The following is a 19,535-nucleotide window of genomic DNA, read 5'->3' on the forward strand; positions in this document are numbered from 1 at the left end:
CTCTGTCTCTCTGGCTCTCTGGCTCTCTGGCCTTTTGCCCGAGGCTTAGCGGCTTTAATGTCACTAGGTGTTACAGTCCCAAAGCCACACGCTAATTGGTGGTTCGCTGATATGGACAAAAAGGGCAGATTGTTTTTCTTCTTTCTAGCTCAGATTAGGAGACACCGCTTAAAAGCGCTGCCTGTTTCTGCATCATACCATGTCTTTATGTGTCTGTGACTATCCATATTGAACATGAGAATGTGTTTTTGCTGTAGAGGATTACAGCCGTCACAACACCAGCCAATTTTATTTTTTTTGTGTTGATTTGCTACATAATTTCCAGCCTTTAAGAAGGAACACTGTGTTCACCACGCACCTGGATGTTTTTTTAAAACTATTTTAAGGTCTAAAGCGTGGGTGTCCAAACTTTTTTTGAGGTCTGCATATTAAAACTACCGACTGGTGATCAATTGTGAATCATTCAGATGGATTCGTTTCCTGTCGAGACAAAAGTGAGGTGATCAAAATGGATGATTCTTCAAACAAGGCTCAATACCAATATAGTGTCTATTGGTGGAGAAAAATCGAGCTGCTGTCAGACTGCCGTAAATCACGTTAAATGCTGGGGGAATCCTGCACTGGCAACGCACAGTTTTCATATGTTATTCGTCTTGCAGCAAAAATGTGTTGTTTACTGTAGTTACAAAATCTTCAAGAGTTCAATCATGTGTTTTTTTGTTAGTTTAGGGTGAATTTGTTAGTAAGTCTAGATTGTTTGGTTTAAAATCGATTCATTTTAAGTTAGAATTGCTGTCAATGAAGCAAAATTATATGTTATAATGTTAAGCGTGAAACTAGAAAGATGTCCTGATCTACATGTAATATGTTTCTATTAACAAAATCTAAAGAAAAAAAAAAAAGAAAAATCTACACACAGCAAATATCCAAAATAAATAACAAAGTAATAATAATAATAGAACATATTTTAAGCCGCCTTATTCCTATAACGTTTATATTAATCTAACATATACATTTTAGATGGTTTAAAGGTGCATTGTGTAACCTTTGCCACCTTCTTGTCTCCATAGAGATTGTCTGGAATGTTCCATAGTATGGCATTAAACTTAGCCGGCATCACAGGATCAAGTATGTTTCCGCAATAGAAATATATGTTATTGAATACATTGTAATACTAGTTAAGTTTAATGCCATACTGTGGAACATTTAAGGAATAGCAATAACATCTCCATGGAGACAAGCAGCTGACAATTGCCAAACCCTCAAAATTCCAATTAAAACCTATAATATTTGCTTTGGACACTGTAATATGTGTTTTTAAAGTGAACAGTTCATTTTTCCCGCTTGCAGTGTCGTCAGATGAGGTCCTCCGTACGGGTTTTTCTGGCCTGCTGAACTGACTGAATGAATTTGTGCGGCTTTTGTTCCCGGATCTCTCGGCTGCGATGTGTCAGAACACGGGTGTTTTTAGTGAGAATGGGTTCGGGGTCAGCGTTGTGAGGCGGCTGTCTCTGCGGCGGCTTTTCTAGGACACACCAAGAAAAGAGTCCCCCGCACCACGCTCCAGGCACACTTTTTCTCATATAGCATACATATATTTTGACATTGCCTTGCAGCTAACGCTAAAAAATGAAACCACCGTAACATTAGTGATTGTAAACATTATAACAGAAATATCAAGTTTCTATTAACAACTGATTCACCCTGTTTCAATGGAAAACTCAAACTGGAACTAAACCTGGACTAGACTAAACCAGATGAGTGTCCGTGAGGACTAAAACCAAGACCAAACCGGGACTAGTGTGAGCCCATAGATAAGTAATGAGCACTGCAATGGTAATTAAGTAAAAGTACTGCTAAAAGTACTACTGCTGAGCAAAAAATGCCAAAGGAAAACTACAAATATCACATACAACATTCTACTTAAGTAAAAGTAAAGAAGCTCACAGTGAAAAATATACTTTGAGTAAAAAAAGTATTTCACACTGATTTTGAGAACTGTTGAAGTGTTAAATGTAGTGATTTTGGAAGGGATAAAAAGGATTGTGTTGATTTTGAAGCAATTTAATCTTATTTTTGCAAGTATGATTTATTTATTTATGTATTTTCCCTGTGAAGATGCGAAAAATTTTCAGTTCGTTTTAGTTCAGTCGAAATGTAGTGGAGGAGAAACTTCTCATACCTGCTCTCAAAACGTGAAGTAAAAGTAAAAAGTGTGCACTTGTAAAATGTACATAAGTAAACTACAGATACAGTACTTTTACTTTTGTACTTTGTTACTTTCCACCTCTCTCCAAACACTTTGACGCTGCTGTTATTGTGCAGCCACGAACAGGTTCCATGAAGAGAATCGTGACACCTAATGCTCTTGTAATGTTTTTGGTGCCTTTTTATGCTTTGTGTGACTAAATGCCCCACTTTTGTCTTGCAGTGCCGGAGGATCCCATTTCTTCTGCAGAGGACAGATTTAGACATCAGAGTACTTTGCCTCATCCAAGAAAATGTCGGGCTCCTACGATGAATGTGCGGGTTTTGACGACGCCATGGACAGCTTTTGGGAGGTACTGATACTACAAACTCATGTAGAACTAACCATTTCACCAGACCACCGGAGCAAGTTCGGATTCTGTTTTAGAATTCAACTCCACTTCCTGCTATTTTACACTTTTATTTGTCTACTTTTCCTGGCAGACTGATGTAAAATTATGATATGCACTCTATTATAGAATTTAATCTTTAAAAGGGTTGTAGTACTTCAGTTTACTTTAGTTTACTTTGGTTTAATCAATGGAATTTTAGTCGATCAAATGTTATAGTAGTCGACCAGTTATTATAAAGATAAAGAAAGAAATGAAAGAAAGTATGGAGTGAGTTGCTGGAATTTAGGGAGTGACTGAATAGTTTAAAATGCAGTTTAACAAGATCCCCCAAAAATGTAGAGGTTTTACCAGTGCCATTCCCCATTTAATCAATTATTTGATGGACTGAGCATGTCATTAGGAGTTCAAAATGGAGATGTTTTGTCTTGGTTTATGTTAATACCTCTGTAATCCTATAGCCATATGGAACAAAAGCTGTCACAAATTTCTTCAATGTCAGAAAAAGCTAAGTTGAATTACCTCCAAATGCGGTGGCATTATTCACTCCCAAATGTGTGATTGTTGTCAGTTGAATCTCAAACAAATAATAATCTGGTTGAATATTATAGTTGAGTATTTTCAGTAATGGTCATTTCTTTCTAAAACCATCAGCCTCCCATTGAAATATATTGGCCTCCATCTAAAATATGACCTCCTAAAGCTCTTGAAGTGAACACAACATATTTAGGTGAATAGAGTCTATTTTTCATATAAACCTAATCAGATATTCCCCAAATCAATACTTGAATTTCAGTTTGAATTCTCACACAGGCAAATGTGAAAAAGAGTGGTAATCCAGTAACAGTCTTTTGAACGTAGAAGGACGTCAAAAGAACATTCTCAAGTCTTGTTTGGTTAGAATGATTGTAGCTGAGTGAATCATGTGCTAAGGGTCATATCTCATCTTCTTAACATAAAAGTCAAAGCTGTGGACTCGAGGTCAGAGTGGACAGAGTATGGGAGATAGTGACTTTAATACTCGGGTCATTTCTTTGGTCCATTCATCCGTTTTCTTCCACTTTATCCAGCGTTGGCTCACAGGAGCAGCAGTTTAAACAGAAGTCCAGAGCCCTGTCCACACACTTCATTTCAATGATCGATGGCAGATTTTCAATAATCCTTTAAGGAGCAGCTTTTCTGGTGGAGATCTGTCAGCTTTTGTCCAGATTATTGCATTGCCTGGAATGTTCCACAGTCTGGTTTTAATCAAATCAAATCAAATCAATTTATTTTTGTAAGGCCCAAAATCACAACAACAGTTGCCTCTGAGGGCCACAGGGAGAAATGAATCAACAATGTCTGTGGTGGCGATGGAGTCAGACAATGTCTGTGGTGGCGAGGGACGATGTCCCAGGTCCTCTGTCCTTAGACTCTCCTTCTCGGCCAGGAAAAACTACAAAAAAAACCTCTTTGGGAAAAAAGCGTAGAAACCTGGAGGAGTTCCAGTGAAGGAGAGATCCGATTCTCACAGACGGACAGACGGACACGAGGAGACTGGAGCTGGACCCACTCTTCAGGCAGATGAGGGACCGACTGAGGCGAACTGGACCCACTCTTCAGGCAGATGAGGGACCGTCGGAGGCGAGCTGGGCCCACTCTTCAGACAGATGAGGGACCATTTAAAAAAATTTTCCTCTTCTATCACACAATATTATTGTTGCTCAAAAATATCGCTCTTAAAAAATGCATTCTTCCTGTTAGAAGGGTCGCCTCTCCACAGACCTGACCTGTAACAATCCTCAGAAATGTGTAATCTTGACACATGCTTTGTTTATGTATGATTATGATGTCCATTGTCCTAGAATTAGATAAATAACTATTTGCCACTCGTTTACACACACACTTTACTTAGTTCACTACTTATTACACTTACTAAAATCGCAATATGAAATGTGGCAATTATGGAATCATAAAAGCTTTTTGTTTTTGTCAGTGGAATGTCCTCTACAACCAGATGTATTATTTTGCTTTTACAAAAATAAATGGGATAATTCTGCAGTTCCACATGTTTTGCAATCCATGTGAGTCTTGTGTTAGTTAAGTTTATACATCATTTTTCAGTCTTTTGTCAAATTGAACTGAATCCTAATTTAGCATAAACACCTTTTTTCCACAAACTCTGCCCTAGAAAAGTCCACATTGCAAATTAATATCTTTCCACTTGCAATGAACGTCAACCCAACTTATAACTTTCGTCCAGATTGCTTTACTTATTCATAATTCCCTACAGTTTCATAATTGTGTGTAATTCTATAATTCTATATAATTCCTTGACCCTCGTGTAGATCATAAACATAACATCACTCTCGTCGGGGCGTTTCTGCGTGCACTTTGACCAAATGAGTGTAAATGAGTTCCCTCAGTACACAGTGGTCTTTGTGCCATGGCTGTTTGCTGTTCTCACAAAGAGGGTCAGTCATGGAGCGTTGTGAGGCCCTTTGACCATCAGCACCTGCCCACAGCTCCTCCACACGCCGCCACACTCACACAAACACATTGTTGAATAGATTGTAGTAGTGGGGAACACGGCTGCATTGTCAGTCCACCTGCGCCTTGGTGTTGTTGCATATAAATACACCTGTTTGACTAGTGGCGCATTCGTGGACCAGACAGACGGCCTGGGTGTGTCTGGGCTGGTGCTGGACATGAAGCCAGTGTTTATTTCAGTTTTTTTCCTCGTGTGGATCTCTGAGAATCTGTCTGCATTACACCACTCAAGAGGATTAAAGCGCACACACACACTCCAAATACTCACACATACACTTGCTCATGTCATTGCATAACTCCACATGCACAGGCAGGAGCCCAGCCCCCTCTCCCTCCTCCCTTTATCATGCACCATGAGCAAACGCCCCCTGCAGGCTGCACAGAGGCGGAGCCACGCAATTATTGTTTTAAGGGCGCCTCGCTTAAGGTGGAAACATAAAAGGAAGCATCAGTTCTGCAATAAAAACTAAAGGCTTTAACTGTTGTCAAATCCTTTTTAATGTTTTTATTTATGACCATTCTGATTTGTCTTTTGTTCCAATGACATCATCAGCGCGTGTGTTGTCACTGGAAAGGCTCACTGATATTATTCGCTCAAATGTGTGATCATTTTGGCAAGTGATTGTTGATTCTCGTTATTATTTGATCAATAATGTGTGTTCAATGCTTTTTACACATCAATAAAACGTTATTAGAAAAGGCTAAGAATTTAAGGTACAAAGCAAAGTAAGAGAAGCGGGAGATACAGCGACTAATTGCTAATATCACAATTACTGTTTTGGAAATATGCCGAATTGGAATATATTGGAGTATATTGTCTATAATTAAAACAAAAAGAGACAAATATCAAGTTTAATCTCTCAAACAGGGTGATATTTTTTCCCTTATGTGATTTCTATTGTGGTCTGTTGAACCTTGAACCTCAACCGATACATTTCTAAGCACATTTTAGCACATTCCTGATCATTGTGAAAATATCGTCTGAATATTCTTTTCAAGATAATAAATACATTTTCCCCCTGACTTTTCGTTGCTCAGGTGGGGAACTACAAACGTGCCGTCAAAAGGCTCGATGACGGACATCGACTGTGCAACGACCTCATGAGCTGCCTGCAGGAGCGCTCCAAGATCGAGAAGTCCTACGGAGACCAGCTGACCACCTGGGGCAAGAGGTGGAGGCAGCTCATCGAGAAAGGTCAGCTAGATGTATTCTTTACTTCACATTACCACTACATTTAACAGCCTTTTGAGGGAGACACCACAATAGGATTCTAAGCTGTCCATATTTTAAATGGGGCGTAGAATTCAATGGCCGGGGTTATTCTCAGTCAGGACATGAATGGGGAAATGCTTTTTTTTTTTTTTCACTGTCAAAACAAGAAGTGGTATTATTAAATCACACAGGATTTATTGTTCTCAACTGAAAGAAGTTTGTCACAAGAGTTAAAGGACTGATTCTTTAACAAAGCCTCATATCGTTCAATATTTGTAAGATGAATTGGCCATTGAGATATGCATGGGTTTCAGAATGATGAAATATTAGGACTTGGCCATTGCGATTAACAGTTCAAAACAGTATTATATATTTTGAATGAAAAAAAGGCCTCAAAATATTGCAGAAAACAGAAAGAAACCCACAAATACAGGCCCTTTCCCTTCATTTGAAATATATAAAGTTCTTCAATGTTGTGAACGAAACCTATACTCGCTATTTCCCCAAAACGTAGCTGTAGACAGGTCATTGACTGCTGGTTGTTTCCGTCGCACAGGGCCACAGTATGGCTCAGTGGAGCGGGCCTGGCTGGGGGTGATGACTGAAGCGGAGAAGGTGAGCGAGCTGCACCAAGACGTGAAGAACAACCTGGTGAACGACGACGTGGAGAAAGTGAAGAACTGGCAGAAAGAAGCCTACCACAAACAGATCATCGGAGGCTTCAAGGAGGCCAAGGAGGCAGACGAGGGCTTTAAGAAGGCCCAGAAACCATGGGCCAAGAAGCTCAAGGAGGTGAGGAATATTCATAAAGTAAAATCAGTTGTTTGTATGTCTATAGTTGGTGGAACAGAGCACATTTGAAGAGCACTTTACTGTGTTTTTAGTTTTATGCAAATGCACTTACTTACGCATATATTTAAAGAAGTGCCTGGAGCGGAGAATGTGTCAGAGAAGGCAAACAACATTGGTTTACTTGTTTGAAAATGTATTGGTTTTTCATGTTTCAAATTGTACAGGCTTTTGTAAAACAACCTGATTTGGCCGATTGAACTCTTTCCATGAATCGTGGTGTTATTACAGGACACTTCTGCCTAAATGTAGGATCACAGCAGTATATAGGGAGGTCACAATATAAAATTTTATGTTACGGTTATTGTGAGAAGCAGCATCACAATATATTATTATACACTATTCATGAATATTCACAACAACAAAAAAGCAAAACACATGTGAAATTCTAATTGTCTTTCATTCTAATACTGTGAGCAGCTTCATGAAATCAAATGAAAGGTTATTTATTATTTACAGCCATATGAAAAGTATGATACGTTTAGTTATTTGGAGTATATATTGAATTGAATGTACTTATTACTCATGACCCATAAATAGTGTTGATGATTGATGATGTTGTGATTTCGAGCTGTCTGAGCGGCTGTGACTGGTTCCACAGATGGAGACGGCAAAGAAAGCCTACCACATGGCTTGTAAGGAGGAGAAGCTGGCTGCAGCCAGAGAGGCCAATGGGAAGACGGAGGCCTCTGTTACACCCGACCAGCAGAAGAAACTCCACGAGAAAGTCGACAAATGCAAACAGGATATGCAGAAGGTAGGATTTAAGTCTAGTTTTGAGCTTTTTGGAAATCAAACGCAAAAGCCAACAGCATTGTGTGGTCATAAATAAAGACTCAAATTCTGACAGGAAGAGTATAATGTCCTGTATGTGTGTGTGTGTTTTTAGGCCAAGGAGAAGTACGAGAAGTCTCTGGAGGAGCTGAACAAGTGCACCCCTCAGTACATGGAGAGCATGGAGCAGGTGTTTGACCAGTGTCAGCAGCACGAAGTCCGGAGACTCAACTTCCTGAAAGAGGCTCTGCTGGACATCAAGCGCCATCTGAACCTCACTGAGAACCAAAGGTAAGCCCGGCTCAAAGACGATAACTCTAGATTCACTCTGGTGTTGTTTCATTATTATTCATTTCTTCTCAATTTCTTATTTCAATCATGTCAGAATTACAAAAAATTACATTCAAAATGGCAGGCATACAAGGGTTTTTCACAAAGGTTTTTCTGTGTATGGATGAGGTCAGGACCCTCAAAATAACTATGCCACTGACTCAGAACCCTCACTGCAAAAATGAATTGTTGCCATGGTAATTTTAAACAAAAAATGTGTCAATGTGTTTGATATTGTTCATTCGTTTTGTGATTGGACCAAATTCTTTTAAAATATACAGTTAAAAAATAGATTTAATAGAGAGTCATCATAGTTAAAAAGGACACCCCTGGCTTAGAGTTAACTATTGTTGTGTTAGTTGGAGAAGCCTGTACAGGGCAGTGATTGTGGAAATATAATCTTTGGCCTTACTTGTAATGCAGTGTGCTTGTGTGACATAAATAATAGCATTTACAGGTTTGATTTACTTCTGTTAATTGTGGATGCTCTTGCCCCCCCTCAAGGTTATCTACTGAAAGAGCACAGACAATAACATATTTACAACAGGAAACACAATGACAAGAGCATGAGCTGGTGTTTTGAATGTAAGAATATTATTGCATCATTTAAATTCAAACTGTCGCTGAAGGAAAAATTACGTTATAATGTGGTAACAGTATTGCCTGATCCTTTGACTAAAACCAGCTTGTATTTAAACCCAAAAGTGCTCTGATGATTTGTCCTCAGGCAATGGCCGTTAATGGCATCCCGGGTTCAGTTCTGATTGTATTGCGAAGTGATCTTAAACGTTTGTCCTGGAGCTTTACTGAACAGCTGTTATTCAAAACAATGTATCCTTCATTTGTCTATAATTAATTAGATTTGTGTAACAGTTCACTGCAGAAAAAGCCCATCCAAACACTTTTTTCCTTCTCATCACTGCTCAGACTTCCAACACTAATTAATTGATGTTTCAGGCAACATGGTTTCTGTCAAAGTGGATTTTGTTCGCAGTGGCAGCTTGTCATGTTTTCTGTTGCTTTACTTCCAAGATGGAACAAACACAGCCCCAACGGCAACAACGTCACATTCTATGGACATTGAACTTAACTACTACTTAACATTGCTCACAGCATTTTACTTCTACTACAGACCCATTTTTCCAAGGTGCATCAATTTTCTGTTTGGGTTTCATCACCCGCTTGTCTCCATGGAGATGCTGTTGCTTTGTCTCGAATGTTCCACAATATGGAACTCATTCTTCTATCTATCTCAAAAATAAAAAAAAAACACGCATTATTACTGTGAGCTGCCAGCGGAGTCACCTCTCCACAGATCTGATTTGTAATTTGGCCTGGTGGTACCACAGGCTTGTCTCCTCAGAAGGAAGTGGATGAAATAAATTCATCCCAAAGAGATGTTAAAAGGTGGAGCAAACTCAAATGTGAATGACATACATAAAGTGTCGGCCTTTATTTCAAAAGCTGACAATTTGGAACTGCAAAGAACAAAACATCAATTGATTTGAAAGTAAAAATCTACAGTGAAATGACTATTGTTACTATGTAAACTTTGTGGTGTGTGTGTGGGTAAAAATATGGACATCCTCTCACAAATTCAAATCAGCATTTGTTTTTGACAATACCACATTGGAACATTGTGGAATAATGACCCTTGTCTTGACTCTGTGAAAGTGTCATCATGCCTTTTGTCGGTTGGAATCATGCCGGAGCATATACTGTTGTTGGGTCCTTGTACAAGTCGGTATTTCACATTTCCCACCCCAGTTACTTGAGTTGAGTTCAAGTAACTGGGGTGTTCGAGTGTTTTGTGAACAGCATACACAAAATTAGAAGCATTTGCGTCTAGAAACACTGGGCAAAAAAGGAAACAAAGCCAAGGAAACTGGAAGCAAAAATAAACTTCCTTTGTTAAAGGAGCACGGTGTCAGTTTTCTGGTAGAGGGTTCGCCACCTGCTTGTATGCATCTTTTGTTTTTGTGTAATTTTGTGACACATTTTACGCAAAACAGCAACATCTCCATGAAGAAAACAAGGTTTCGGACCTGCTACCTTAACATTTACACTGTGCCCCTTTAATATATTAAGTAAATAAGCGATAAAGCAAGTAAATACATATATTAGGTATGTTTTAAGTACTCTTCAGGTTTGCACTTATTTGTTTCCACCTGAGTGAAATGTCTCTCTACCATTTTGGTTTTGCTCTGGCCCAGTTATAGATGGGTCTTGTTGAAAATGAGCAGCACTCATTTGCCAAACTGGCACAGAGTCAACCGTATGGTGCCTTCATTGTCACTGATTACTCCTCCTTTTCCCATACAGCTATTCCACAATATACAGAGAACTGGAACGCACCATCCTGGCTGCAAACTCACAAGAGGACCTCAAGTGGTTCAGCAACAACCATGGACCTGGAATGCATATGAACTGGCCTGTATTTGAGGTACTGCGCCAAATAACTACGACTGCAAATAAGATCAAGATTCATTTAGGGTCTGATTGAATATTTTGAATTATCATTATTAGGAATACAACCCAGATGCTGCTGCTGCTCCTCCAAAGAAAAAGAAACCAGATGGAGCCCCACCCACTCCTAGCACAGATCATGTGGCGCCACCTGGTGACCGCAGCAGGTAAATCTACTTTATTTTTCAAGTCGATGTGTAGATAATTGCTTTGGCTGGTGATGGTGTATATGACATTGCAGCAAAACAGAAACAGCCAGATCGATTTTAAATATTTCTGACGCATGTTATTGTGAAAAGGAATAGACTAGTTATGCACATAAGCCCTGTTAGAAAAGTGAATGAAATATAAAAACTGATGACTTGATTTTCAGACAGAAACTTTGATAAGGGATATTAGGTTGTCTAGTAGAATAAGCTGAAGATTGAAAGATTGACAGTTTGCATTCCCCCATATTGGCTGTTAATCACTACGCTTATGCCAAGGTAACGGATTACTAACATACTCTACTTTGAACAGGTCAGGGAGTGATGAAGACTGATACAAAGCACTGTCACTGTATAGACCATCTGTGTGTGTGATTGTATTTGTATTGATGACACTGTGAATGTACAAAAGACTCTGTAGAAACCATTTAGTCGTTGATGTTGTTGTTGTTGTTGTTGTTGTTGTTGTTGTTGTTTTAAATGTATTATTTCAGTTTGTTAAATGTCTGCGTGCTATGCCTTGTTACATGACTAAAGGGACGCGATAGTACACTCACAATAGAGAGAAGCAATGGCTGCAGCTCCGTGCATCTGAGTAGTAACAATGTAACAAGTTAGCCTTGTTACAGCTTGTGAAGTGTATATTTATTCAGAACATGGTTAAACAGTGCCTTTTCATATTTGCATACCTCCATAAGATGCTTGCGTTTAATGTAACTTGTGTTAAGTGTTCTGTTAGTTAATTTAACACCCCTGACATTAAAGGAAGTTGGACGTGGACATTTACCTCACCTGAATATATTGCTGTGCTGCAGTGATTGCTAACCAAACCTCCTAAATTTCTTGTTATTACAATACTCAATACAATTTATGGTCCTTCGAGCCAGATAGATGTCTCCTGTCATATGCCCAAGTGACTTATGACCGGAGATATCTATGTAAGCCACCACTGCAGTCAAAATGTTCAAACCACATGAGAGAGAACCTGCTGAGGAACGCCCACACAGAGCAGGGCCAACCCCAGCAACTCACGTTGAAGAGGATCTCCAATCGAATGGACAGGCCCAACATAAGAAACCGGGACATTCAATTATTTAAGTCATTTACTCTCAGGTCCGGGCACTGGTTGGGATGCTGCATTAACTGGGAAGCCAAGTTTCGACTGAACTGAAGTGCGGCTCACAAGTCTCTCGCCTCTTAAAGGAATTATGGAGGATTTTTTGGCGCCAAATCTGAGTCTCATTTCCTCGTGGCGTGGACAGCCGAGTAGTTCATTCACATGTCAATCATAGGACGCACCTACAGTACACCTACAGGCTCGTCCCCAGCATAGCAGCACGTTTCCCTGGCTGCGCATGCGTGGTTGATATGCCGGTGTGTGTTTAGCGAGATCCTTCAGAGTACAGGCTGAAGGACGGCAGAGGAAGACTGTGTTCGAGCTCAAAAGAGACGGAAATCTGCAAGGGCGAGAGATGCGATGCAATTCGTTGCGCTAATAAACAAACACACGTGTAGCAGCGAGGCTGTTGCATGCTTCTGCATTGGGGTGAGTCTGCGCATGCGCACTTTTCAAAAAGGGACTAACAGTCGCTTGAGTTCTCAAATCGGCGAAAAATCATCTATTATTCCTTTAACTAAGTTACCAAATGACCTAAGTGCCAACTTCCACAGATTTTTAAACCCTATTCATACTCCCACTCCAATCATTTTTGACCTGGCTGACTGGCTTGAATAAGAGGTGAGAGTCCAAGTTAGTGGAGATCAACACAGCAGTAACCCAGCCACAGAGAGACCAGTGTCATGACTACAAGCCCCAGAGATCTACCACCATTCTACTTGGCAGTGAATCCATTGATTCAGCAAAGAAAACAGCTCCAGCACCACCACAAAAGGAGGTGAATTATGACAAGCCTAAAAAGTACTGTCCCTTCTGTGACGCAATGCAGCACTTTCTGAACCAGTGCAGCAACTTTAAACTCTCAGTGGAGCAGAAGACACAGTGGATCAGGACAAACAACCGCTGGAGATGTGGTGTGAGCACCAGGCTGCCAAGTGAAACCTCAAAACCAAGTGTATACAGTGTGAGAGGAAGCAGCTGGACGTGCACCATGATGTGAATGCCAGTCAAAATACTACAGCAGTTGTCTAGTTAGTTCTGTGTCAGAGACTCTGTACACTGTCCGGCCAAGTAGCTGCCACGTTCTACTCAAGCTCAGTTGAGGCATCCTCCAGAGCGGTAACCAGGTACTTGAAACCTACGCCATACTAGATAATGGGTCAGAGCGCACAATACTTCTGAATGAGACTGCTCTTCAGTTGGGTCTTTGTAGATAGGCAGAAGAGCTCACAATCCGTACCGTCCGGCAGGAAGTCTGTACTATACATGGAGCTACTGTGTCCTTCACAGTGACTCCAATTTCAGTGCCAGGCAAGTGCTACAAGATAAACAAAGCTTTCACTGCCAGAGAACTGAACCTCACCTGCCACACTTATCCCATCCAAGCTCTGGAGGAATATCGACAACTTAGTGACATTCCACTGCCTACTATCAAGCATGTCCAGCCGCTGCTGCTGATTGGGTCAAATTATCCACATTTGACTCCAGTGGAATTGGTACATCTCAGCCCCCCTACTTGGATGGACTCTTCAAGGCCCTGCAAGCCTCTTATGCCATCAACTGTTCCCACAGCAGTGCCTTTTCACCATTTGCACCCCTCCAGAAGTTGAGCTCCTTAAACATGTGGAGAAACTGTGGCAATTGGATATCTTGCAGAGGCAGTTTGCATACTGGAGGAGAAGACCACAAGAGTAATGGTGGATAGTGTGAACAGGTATGCCCCTCCATTACTGTGGAAACAGCATCTCCCACCACTTCATGCATCAAAAGAGGTGGTGCTGCCACAGTTACGTAGGTCAGAAAATTGCCATTAAAACACTCATTGAAGCTGGATATGTCAAACCCATTCCCCCAGCCAAGGTTGAAAAAAGCAACTATTCATGGTTTATTCCTCACCACATGGTCCAGCTCAATCAGAAACATCGAATAGTCTTTAACTGCCCCTTCAAATTCAATGGACAGAGCCTGAATGACAACCTCCTTCCTGGCCCTACGCAGAGGCCCAGCCTCTTGGGAGTCCTGCTCAGGTTCAGAGGGCATCCAGTGGCCATCTGCAGCGATGTGAAAGGAATTTCACCAGGTTGGCCTTCTGGAAGAGGACAGCCCCTTCTACCCTTCCTGTGGCGAGACAAAGTGGACATAGACCTGACCATCTAGTGGCAGGTGCTCCAATTCGACACAACATGCAGCCCATGCTGTGCCACTTTCGCAGAAGGGATGTCATGATTTCTAATTTTAGTCTAACGATTATTGTTTAAAAAACATCGCGATTAAAGGATTATTCGAGATTATTAACTTCACAACCAAAACAATAAAATCTACATTTTTCTTTCCTGTTTTTGTTTTCTATTAACATATTACAGCTCCTCAACATGTGACCTGCTTTATGAAATCAACAATAAGAATGATCAATTTGACAGAAACAACTAGATAAAAAAGTACTTGACATTTAGGTTGACTTTTTTGAGGAAAGGCTGAGTAAACAGCACAACAGTAGCAGAGATACAGGAGCTGACGGACACTAATACCTGGCGCTACATCAATTCTGCCTCAAACCCGGCAGTGGACATCACAAGAGGGAGAACACTGACGCAACAAGCTGGAGCAAACAGATGGAGCCAAGGACCCTCCTTTCTCCTCCACTCATCTGACCTGTGGCCAGAGAAGCCAGTGAGTACGGTCAAAGAGACAGAGGATCTGAGGAGTACAGCAGTTTTCTGGTTTGACTACAGTTTATTTTTTTTTCCAAATATTTTTGGCCCGTAGACTCTCAGCCAGATGTGCTGCATCCCATTCTCCTGTCATCTCTCACCCAGTCTCCAAGATCCTGATTCAGCACTACAACAATCAGCTGCACCACCCTGGAGCTAATCGCGTGTTTGCAGAGCTACGCCAGAAATACTGGATTTTAAGGGGCAGGGAAGCAGTTAAGAGGCACAATAACTGTGAGGAATGTAGAAAGTGGAGAGGCACTCCTCAAGTGCCAAAGATGGCCGATCTGCTTCCCTCTGATTTGAGGCTCTTCAGAACTGAATTTTATTCTAAAGCGTTGACTGTTTTGGGCCCATGCTTGTTAAAGTGGGCCGATGCACCGAGAAGAGGTGGGGCATTCTGTACAAATGCCTCACTACACAAGACTTCTACCTTGACCTCCTGCCTAACATGGAAGCAGTGACCAGTGACCAGACTCATCTCTTCCTCAGGTGGTTTATCCTGAGTCAGAGCACAAGTTTTGGCAGTTCACTTCTGGAAGCTCTTTATTCAACACTACCTCTCCACCTTACAAACATGGCAGAGGTGACAAAAGGAGAAAACCCCCTGAGCCCTCTGGCAGGTCGGGACAGTAAAGACTGTGATTCCTGGAGCAGCTGTGTGAGGACAGCTATAGTTCAAGTGAAGGACCTACACTCGCCCGGTGGTTCATCTTATCCAGCTGCCCAGGACAGTGCAGACACCTAGTGGTCAAATTTGCAAAGCAAATCTGCGGGCGGCAATATAAAAGACTCTCTGTAGAACCCCTTTATTCTTGTTTATTTTTCTATTATTTCAGTTTAATTGACTTAATTTAATTGACACTATGCCTTGTTACATGACTAGAGGGACGCGATAGTACACACACAATAGAGAGAAGCAATGGCTGCAGCTCCGTGCATCTGGGTCCACGGACTTTCTTTAACATCTAAATGATAGTGTTTGTTCCTTAAACGTGAGTAATCCTGTGTGAATACGAGTGTTTTCATGTTTAGAGCTCATAGCATAGAGCTATGAGCTCTAAACATGCTCATAGCTGTATGCTATGAGCATTTTTAAACATGCTCATAGCATGTTTAAACATGTTTGTGCAGGGTTTTTTTGTGTTCTTAGTATGTTTTAGTTTTCAGTGTAACAAGTTAACCTTGTGGTGTGTGTAATTACGGCTCGTGAAGTGTATATTTATTCAGAACTAGGTTTACCAGTGCCTTTTCACTCCATAAGCTATTTGCGTTTAGTCTAACTTGTGTTAATTGTTCTGCTAAATCGGGGGGATTTATTGGAGTGCATTTCTTATTAATATGCAGATTAGTCGGCCACCTCATTATTGTCACTTACTTAAACATATGATTGACCCGACACCTTGCAGTGATTGCTAACCAGTATCCAAACCTCCTAAATATAACATTATTACAGTCCTCAATACAGAACCCAGCTGTAACTGACACCTCTCCTCCTCCCGCAGTGTGAGCAGCTATGAGAAGAACCAGGCCTACTCAACCGAATGGTCCGACGATGAGCAGCCCACCACAAACTCAGGCAACGAAAACGGAGGTAACGGCAACTCCTTTGAGGACGACTCCAGCACCGGCCGAGGGGTCCGTGTGCGCGCCCTGTACGACTATGAAGGACAGGAACAGGACGAGCTCACCTTCAAAGCAGGTAATCATCGATAGTCCGCTCACATGAATTATTAATGCCCTTTAAAGATGGCCAGTGGTGGTCAGAATGCACTAACCTTGGCTTTGTCTAAAGATGGCTTCCGCTAAAGGAGATAGCAGTGATCAGTAATGAAAGCCTTGTGGGTAACAAATTACACACAGCCAACAGCCAATTAACACTAGCGCTGCAGGGAAGTGGTTGATTGAGGATTTAGGCCAACCGATTTCTACAATTGAGGATCACGCAGCTGCTCGCTAACCTCAACGTCACAATAATACTCAACTGAAGAAAAAAACAATATAGTCATTTAGTACCATAACATACCATTGACTGATAATGACTGAATGAATATGTTATTTGAACTGCTACTCAGTGAGTCCATACTGTTTTCAATGCAGAAATAATATACATAATGTTTTCTATTGTATTGCTTTTCATGGCTATAACTCATTTTTATTCTATATCTTACAGTGTTAATTAAACAAGAGTGTTTTGATTCCCAGGTGACGAGCTGACCAAGACTGAGGACGAAGACGAGCAGGGCTGGTGTAGAGGACGTTTGGACAACGGCCGGGAAGGACTGTACCCAGCCAATTATGTGGAGCCCATCTAGTCATGTGACTAGAGAAGGACACGCCATTGGAAGCAGCTCAAACTGTTCTGTCCAATCGCACTGCACATAGCCAGAGACAGTATGAGCAACACATCCCCTGCCCAACAGAAGCGCCAAGCATTCCTGCTAATAAAACTTAGTAACCCAAAAGACAATAGTATATGTATCCTCTAATTTATCCATCATCTGGGTGGGTGGACCTAACGCGAACAGGAGCAGCCTGTATTCAGTATATACACTCTAACACCAATACAGTGCAGGACACATCTGCTTCTCTGTGTAGCTGTATTTAATGTCTACAGCTTACTGTGAAAATGGGCAGATATTATAATTATGATCCCATTGAACAAGAAAAAGCTTCTCTAACCTGCATTGTGTATATACAATGTGATGCCATTTTTGTGTAACAAATCTAATGCTGTGTGGTCAATTGTCATTCTTACATCAGGAATGCTGTGTAGTGTTGAAGTACCACCGACAGTATCCTCTTTTGTTTTGTTTTATGTGATTTGGTCCAACCTTTTTTCCGGTGTGTGCAGTGCTATGTGTTAACTGTTTCTCCGATTGCATAGCAGCATGTGCTATGCAAAGAACCCTGTGGGCTACAACCTGATGCAACACTTCAACTCCGAAGGCAGCGTTCACTTTGGCCATCACATCCTCGAGACATGCTCATGTTTTGTTCAATCAGAGTAAGCCTGATGACAAACTGACTTGTATATTTTATTTTATTATGATTTTAGCATCACCAGTTAACTCCATCCCCATGATGTTACAGATGGGCACAATTCTTGGTTCAGTAACACTTGTTTTCTTCCGCTAAAACAATGCCCTCAGACTGAGGTTGGATCATCTTCTTGAGGTTGCATTTGAGAGGAGGCTTTTGAGCAGTGCTTTTCTTCCAAAACAAGAGCCGGACTGAACTGTCCGACCCAGCCTCTCAGGACATGAATGTACAAGTGTGCGGGCTTGAGGGAGCACATACTGAATCAACATGGCTCCCTATGACATGTGAAGCCCCTGAAGCCCTGGCTGGCATATCGTTTTGTGGCCCGTTTACTTGCTGAGCCAAAGAATGACTTGTCCCCATCACTGTTCTGTTTTCCCTCCATGCAATAACTCCACATCACATCACAGCTTCAGCATAAATCAACTTGTAGCCGCCCCTTAGACACCTTAATTTTTTTTATCCCTAGAGCACTGTGCAATGACACGTAAAATACCACACAGTGCAAATAGCTTCATAAAAATGATGTTGTAGCAGCACACTAGTCATCAAAACTCAGTTACTTCAAATGGCAGTACAGGGCACCAAAATCTCTGACTAACTTTGCAGACGAGAGATTGCCTTTTCGTCTTGAGGTTTTCCCCGATCGTGCAGTTTTGAGCTCAGTGTTAGGATTCACCAGGTCTGTGCGTGTGTCACACTTAAGGAGAACGCATCACCAGCTCACAAGTTGTGTCTTAGATTAAAGCTGTCCAGCCTAGCAAAAAGGACTTGTACCATTCAACCTCCTACATAGGTATCTACATATGTTCACACACACATTCACTCTACACTTAACATGCACAACGCACAGCAGGCAAATCTTTGGGGCACATATCCTCCAGTGTGTATGAGTTGTGTAAATGTAATGGAAAAAATTCACAAAAACTGCAAGTGATTGACTATTAAGACAAATGTAGTGTTATACATGTAAATGTGTTCATTAAAATAACAGCAATGGAAACCCATATTAAGTAATAGGAAGCATAACATGGATTTCATTGCAATGAGGTTGTCAGTGTACCATAAAGGCGTGCCGCTACCCCACGCTATCAGATTTGTACATGATGATGTAATTTAAGAGTATATTCTATTGTAACTGTACAACTGTGTTGAGTTGAATTGAGACCTAACCATGTTGAGGCAGTAAAAGGTGTATCTGTAAATGCTTTTTTATGTTTATGATCTCTTCCTTATGCACATGGGCTAACACAGCCCTATTTTAGCGTTCTAGAAAATGTATGTTCATAGTTAGTGATGTACTCTATCTCCTAACTGGTGTAGTGCCTGTTCATCTCGATGTTAACAAGACGTTCATTTAAATATGCATAAAGATAATTATTATCACACTTATGACAAGTGATGAAAAACCTGAAGCAAATTTTTTGTGGTGGTGTCAATATTGCAATATTGATTTGAAAGGGAAAAAAGCTGTTAAAAAGGTAGAACGTGTGTATGTGTGTTGTGTGTGACACATAGATTGAGTGGTGATAAAATAGACAAATCATTTATTATACCTTCCAAAATAACCTCATTATTGCACCAATAAATTCCCCCAAAAATGAACCTTACCAAAAAACACATTTCCCTTACCAAAACAAGAGCCTTGATGAATAAAGGCATGTCTACAGCTCCACATAGCCAGGAGTGCATCACAACAGT

General features: G+C 41.0%; 1 protein-coding gene across 2 annotated transcripts in view; it reads left to right on the forward strand.

Annotated features, from left to right (window-relative positions):
* The window catches only part of pacsin1a (protein kinase C and casein kinase substrate in neurons 1a), a 37,951-nt gene extending 18,725 nt beyond the window's left edge, over positions 1-19,226 (forward strand). For both annotated transcript variants that reach the window (XM_072449145.1, XM_072449144.1), the window contains exons 2-10: positions 2,432-2,561; positions 6,165-6,321; positions 6,896-7,131; positions 7,790-7,945; positions 8,078-8,253; positions 10,615-10,735; positions 10,819-10,925; positions 16,298-16,494; positions 16,998-19,226. In XM_072449145.1, coding sequence (XP_072305246.1) covers positions 2,502-2,561; positions 6,165-6,321; positions 6,896-7,131; positions 7,790-7,945; positions 8,078-8,253; positions 10,615-10,735; positions 10,819-10,925; positions 16,298-16,494; positions 16,998-17,107 — 1,320 coding nt within the window. In that variant the 5' untranslated portion in view covers positions 2,432-2,501 and the 3' untranslated portion in view covers positions 17,108-19,226. The remainder of the gene's footprint in view (positions 1-2,431; positions 2,562-6,164; positions 6,322-6,895; positions 7,132-7,789; positions 7,946-8,077; positions 8,254-10,614; positions 10,736-10,818; positions 10,926-16,297; positions 16,495-16,997) is intronic.
* Positions 19,227-19,535: the final 309 nt, after the last annotated feature.

The sequence above is a fragment of the Eucyclogobius newberryi genome, unplaced genomic scaffold (assembly GCF_026437365.1).
Source record: "Eucyclogobius newberryi isolate DKJ021-1_F unplaced genomic scaffold, fEucNew1.0.hap1 SCAF_17, whole genome shotgun sequence".
NCBI lineage: Eukaryota > Metazoa > Chordata > Actinopteri > Gobiiformes > Gobiidae > Eucyclogobius > Eucyclogobius newberryi.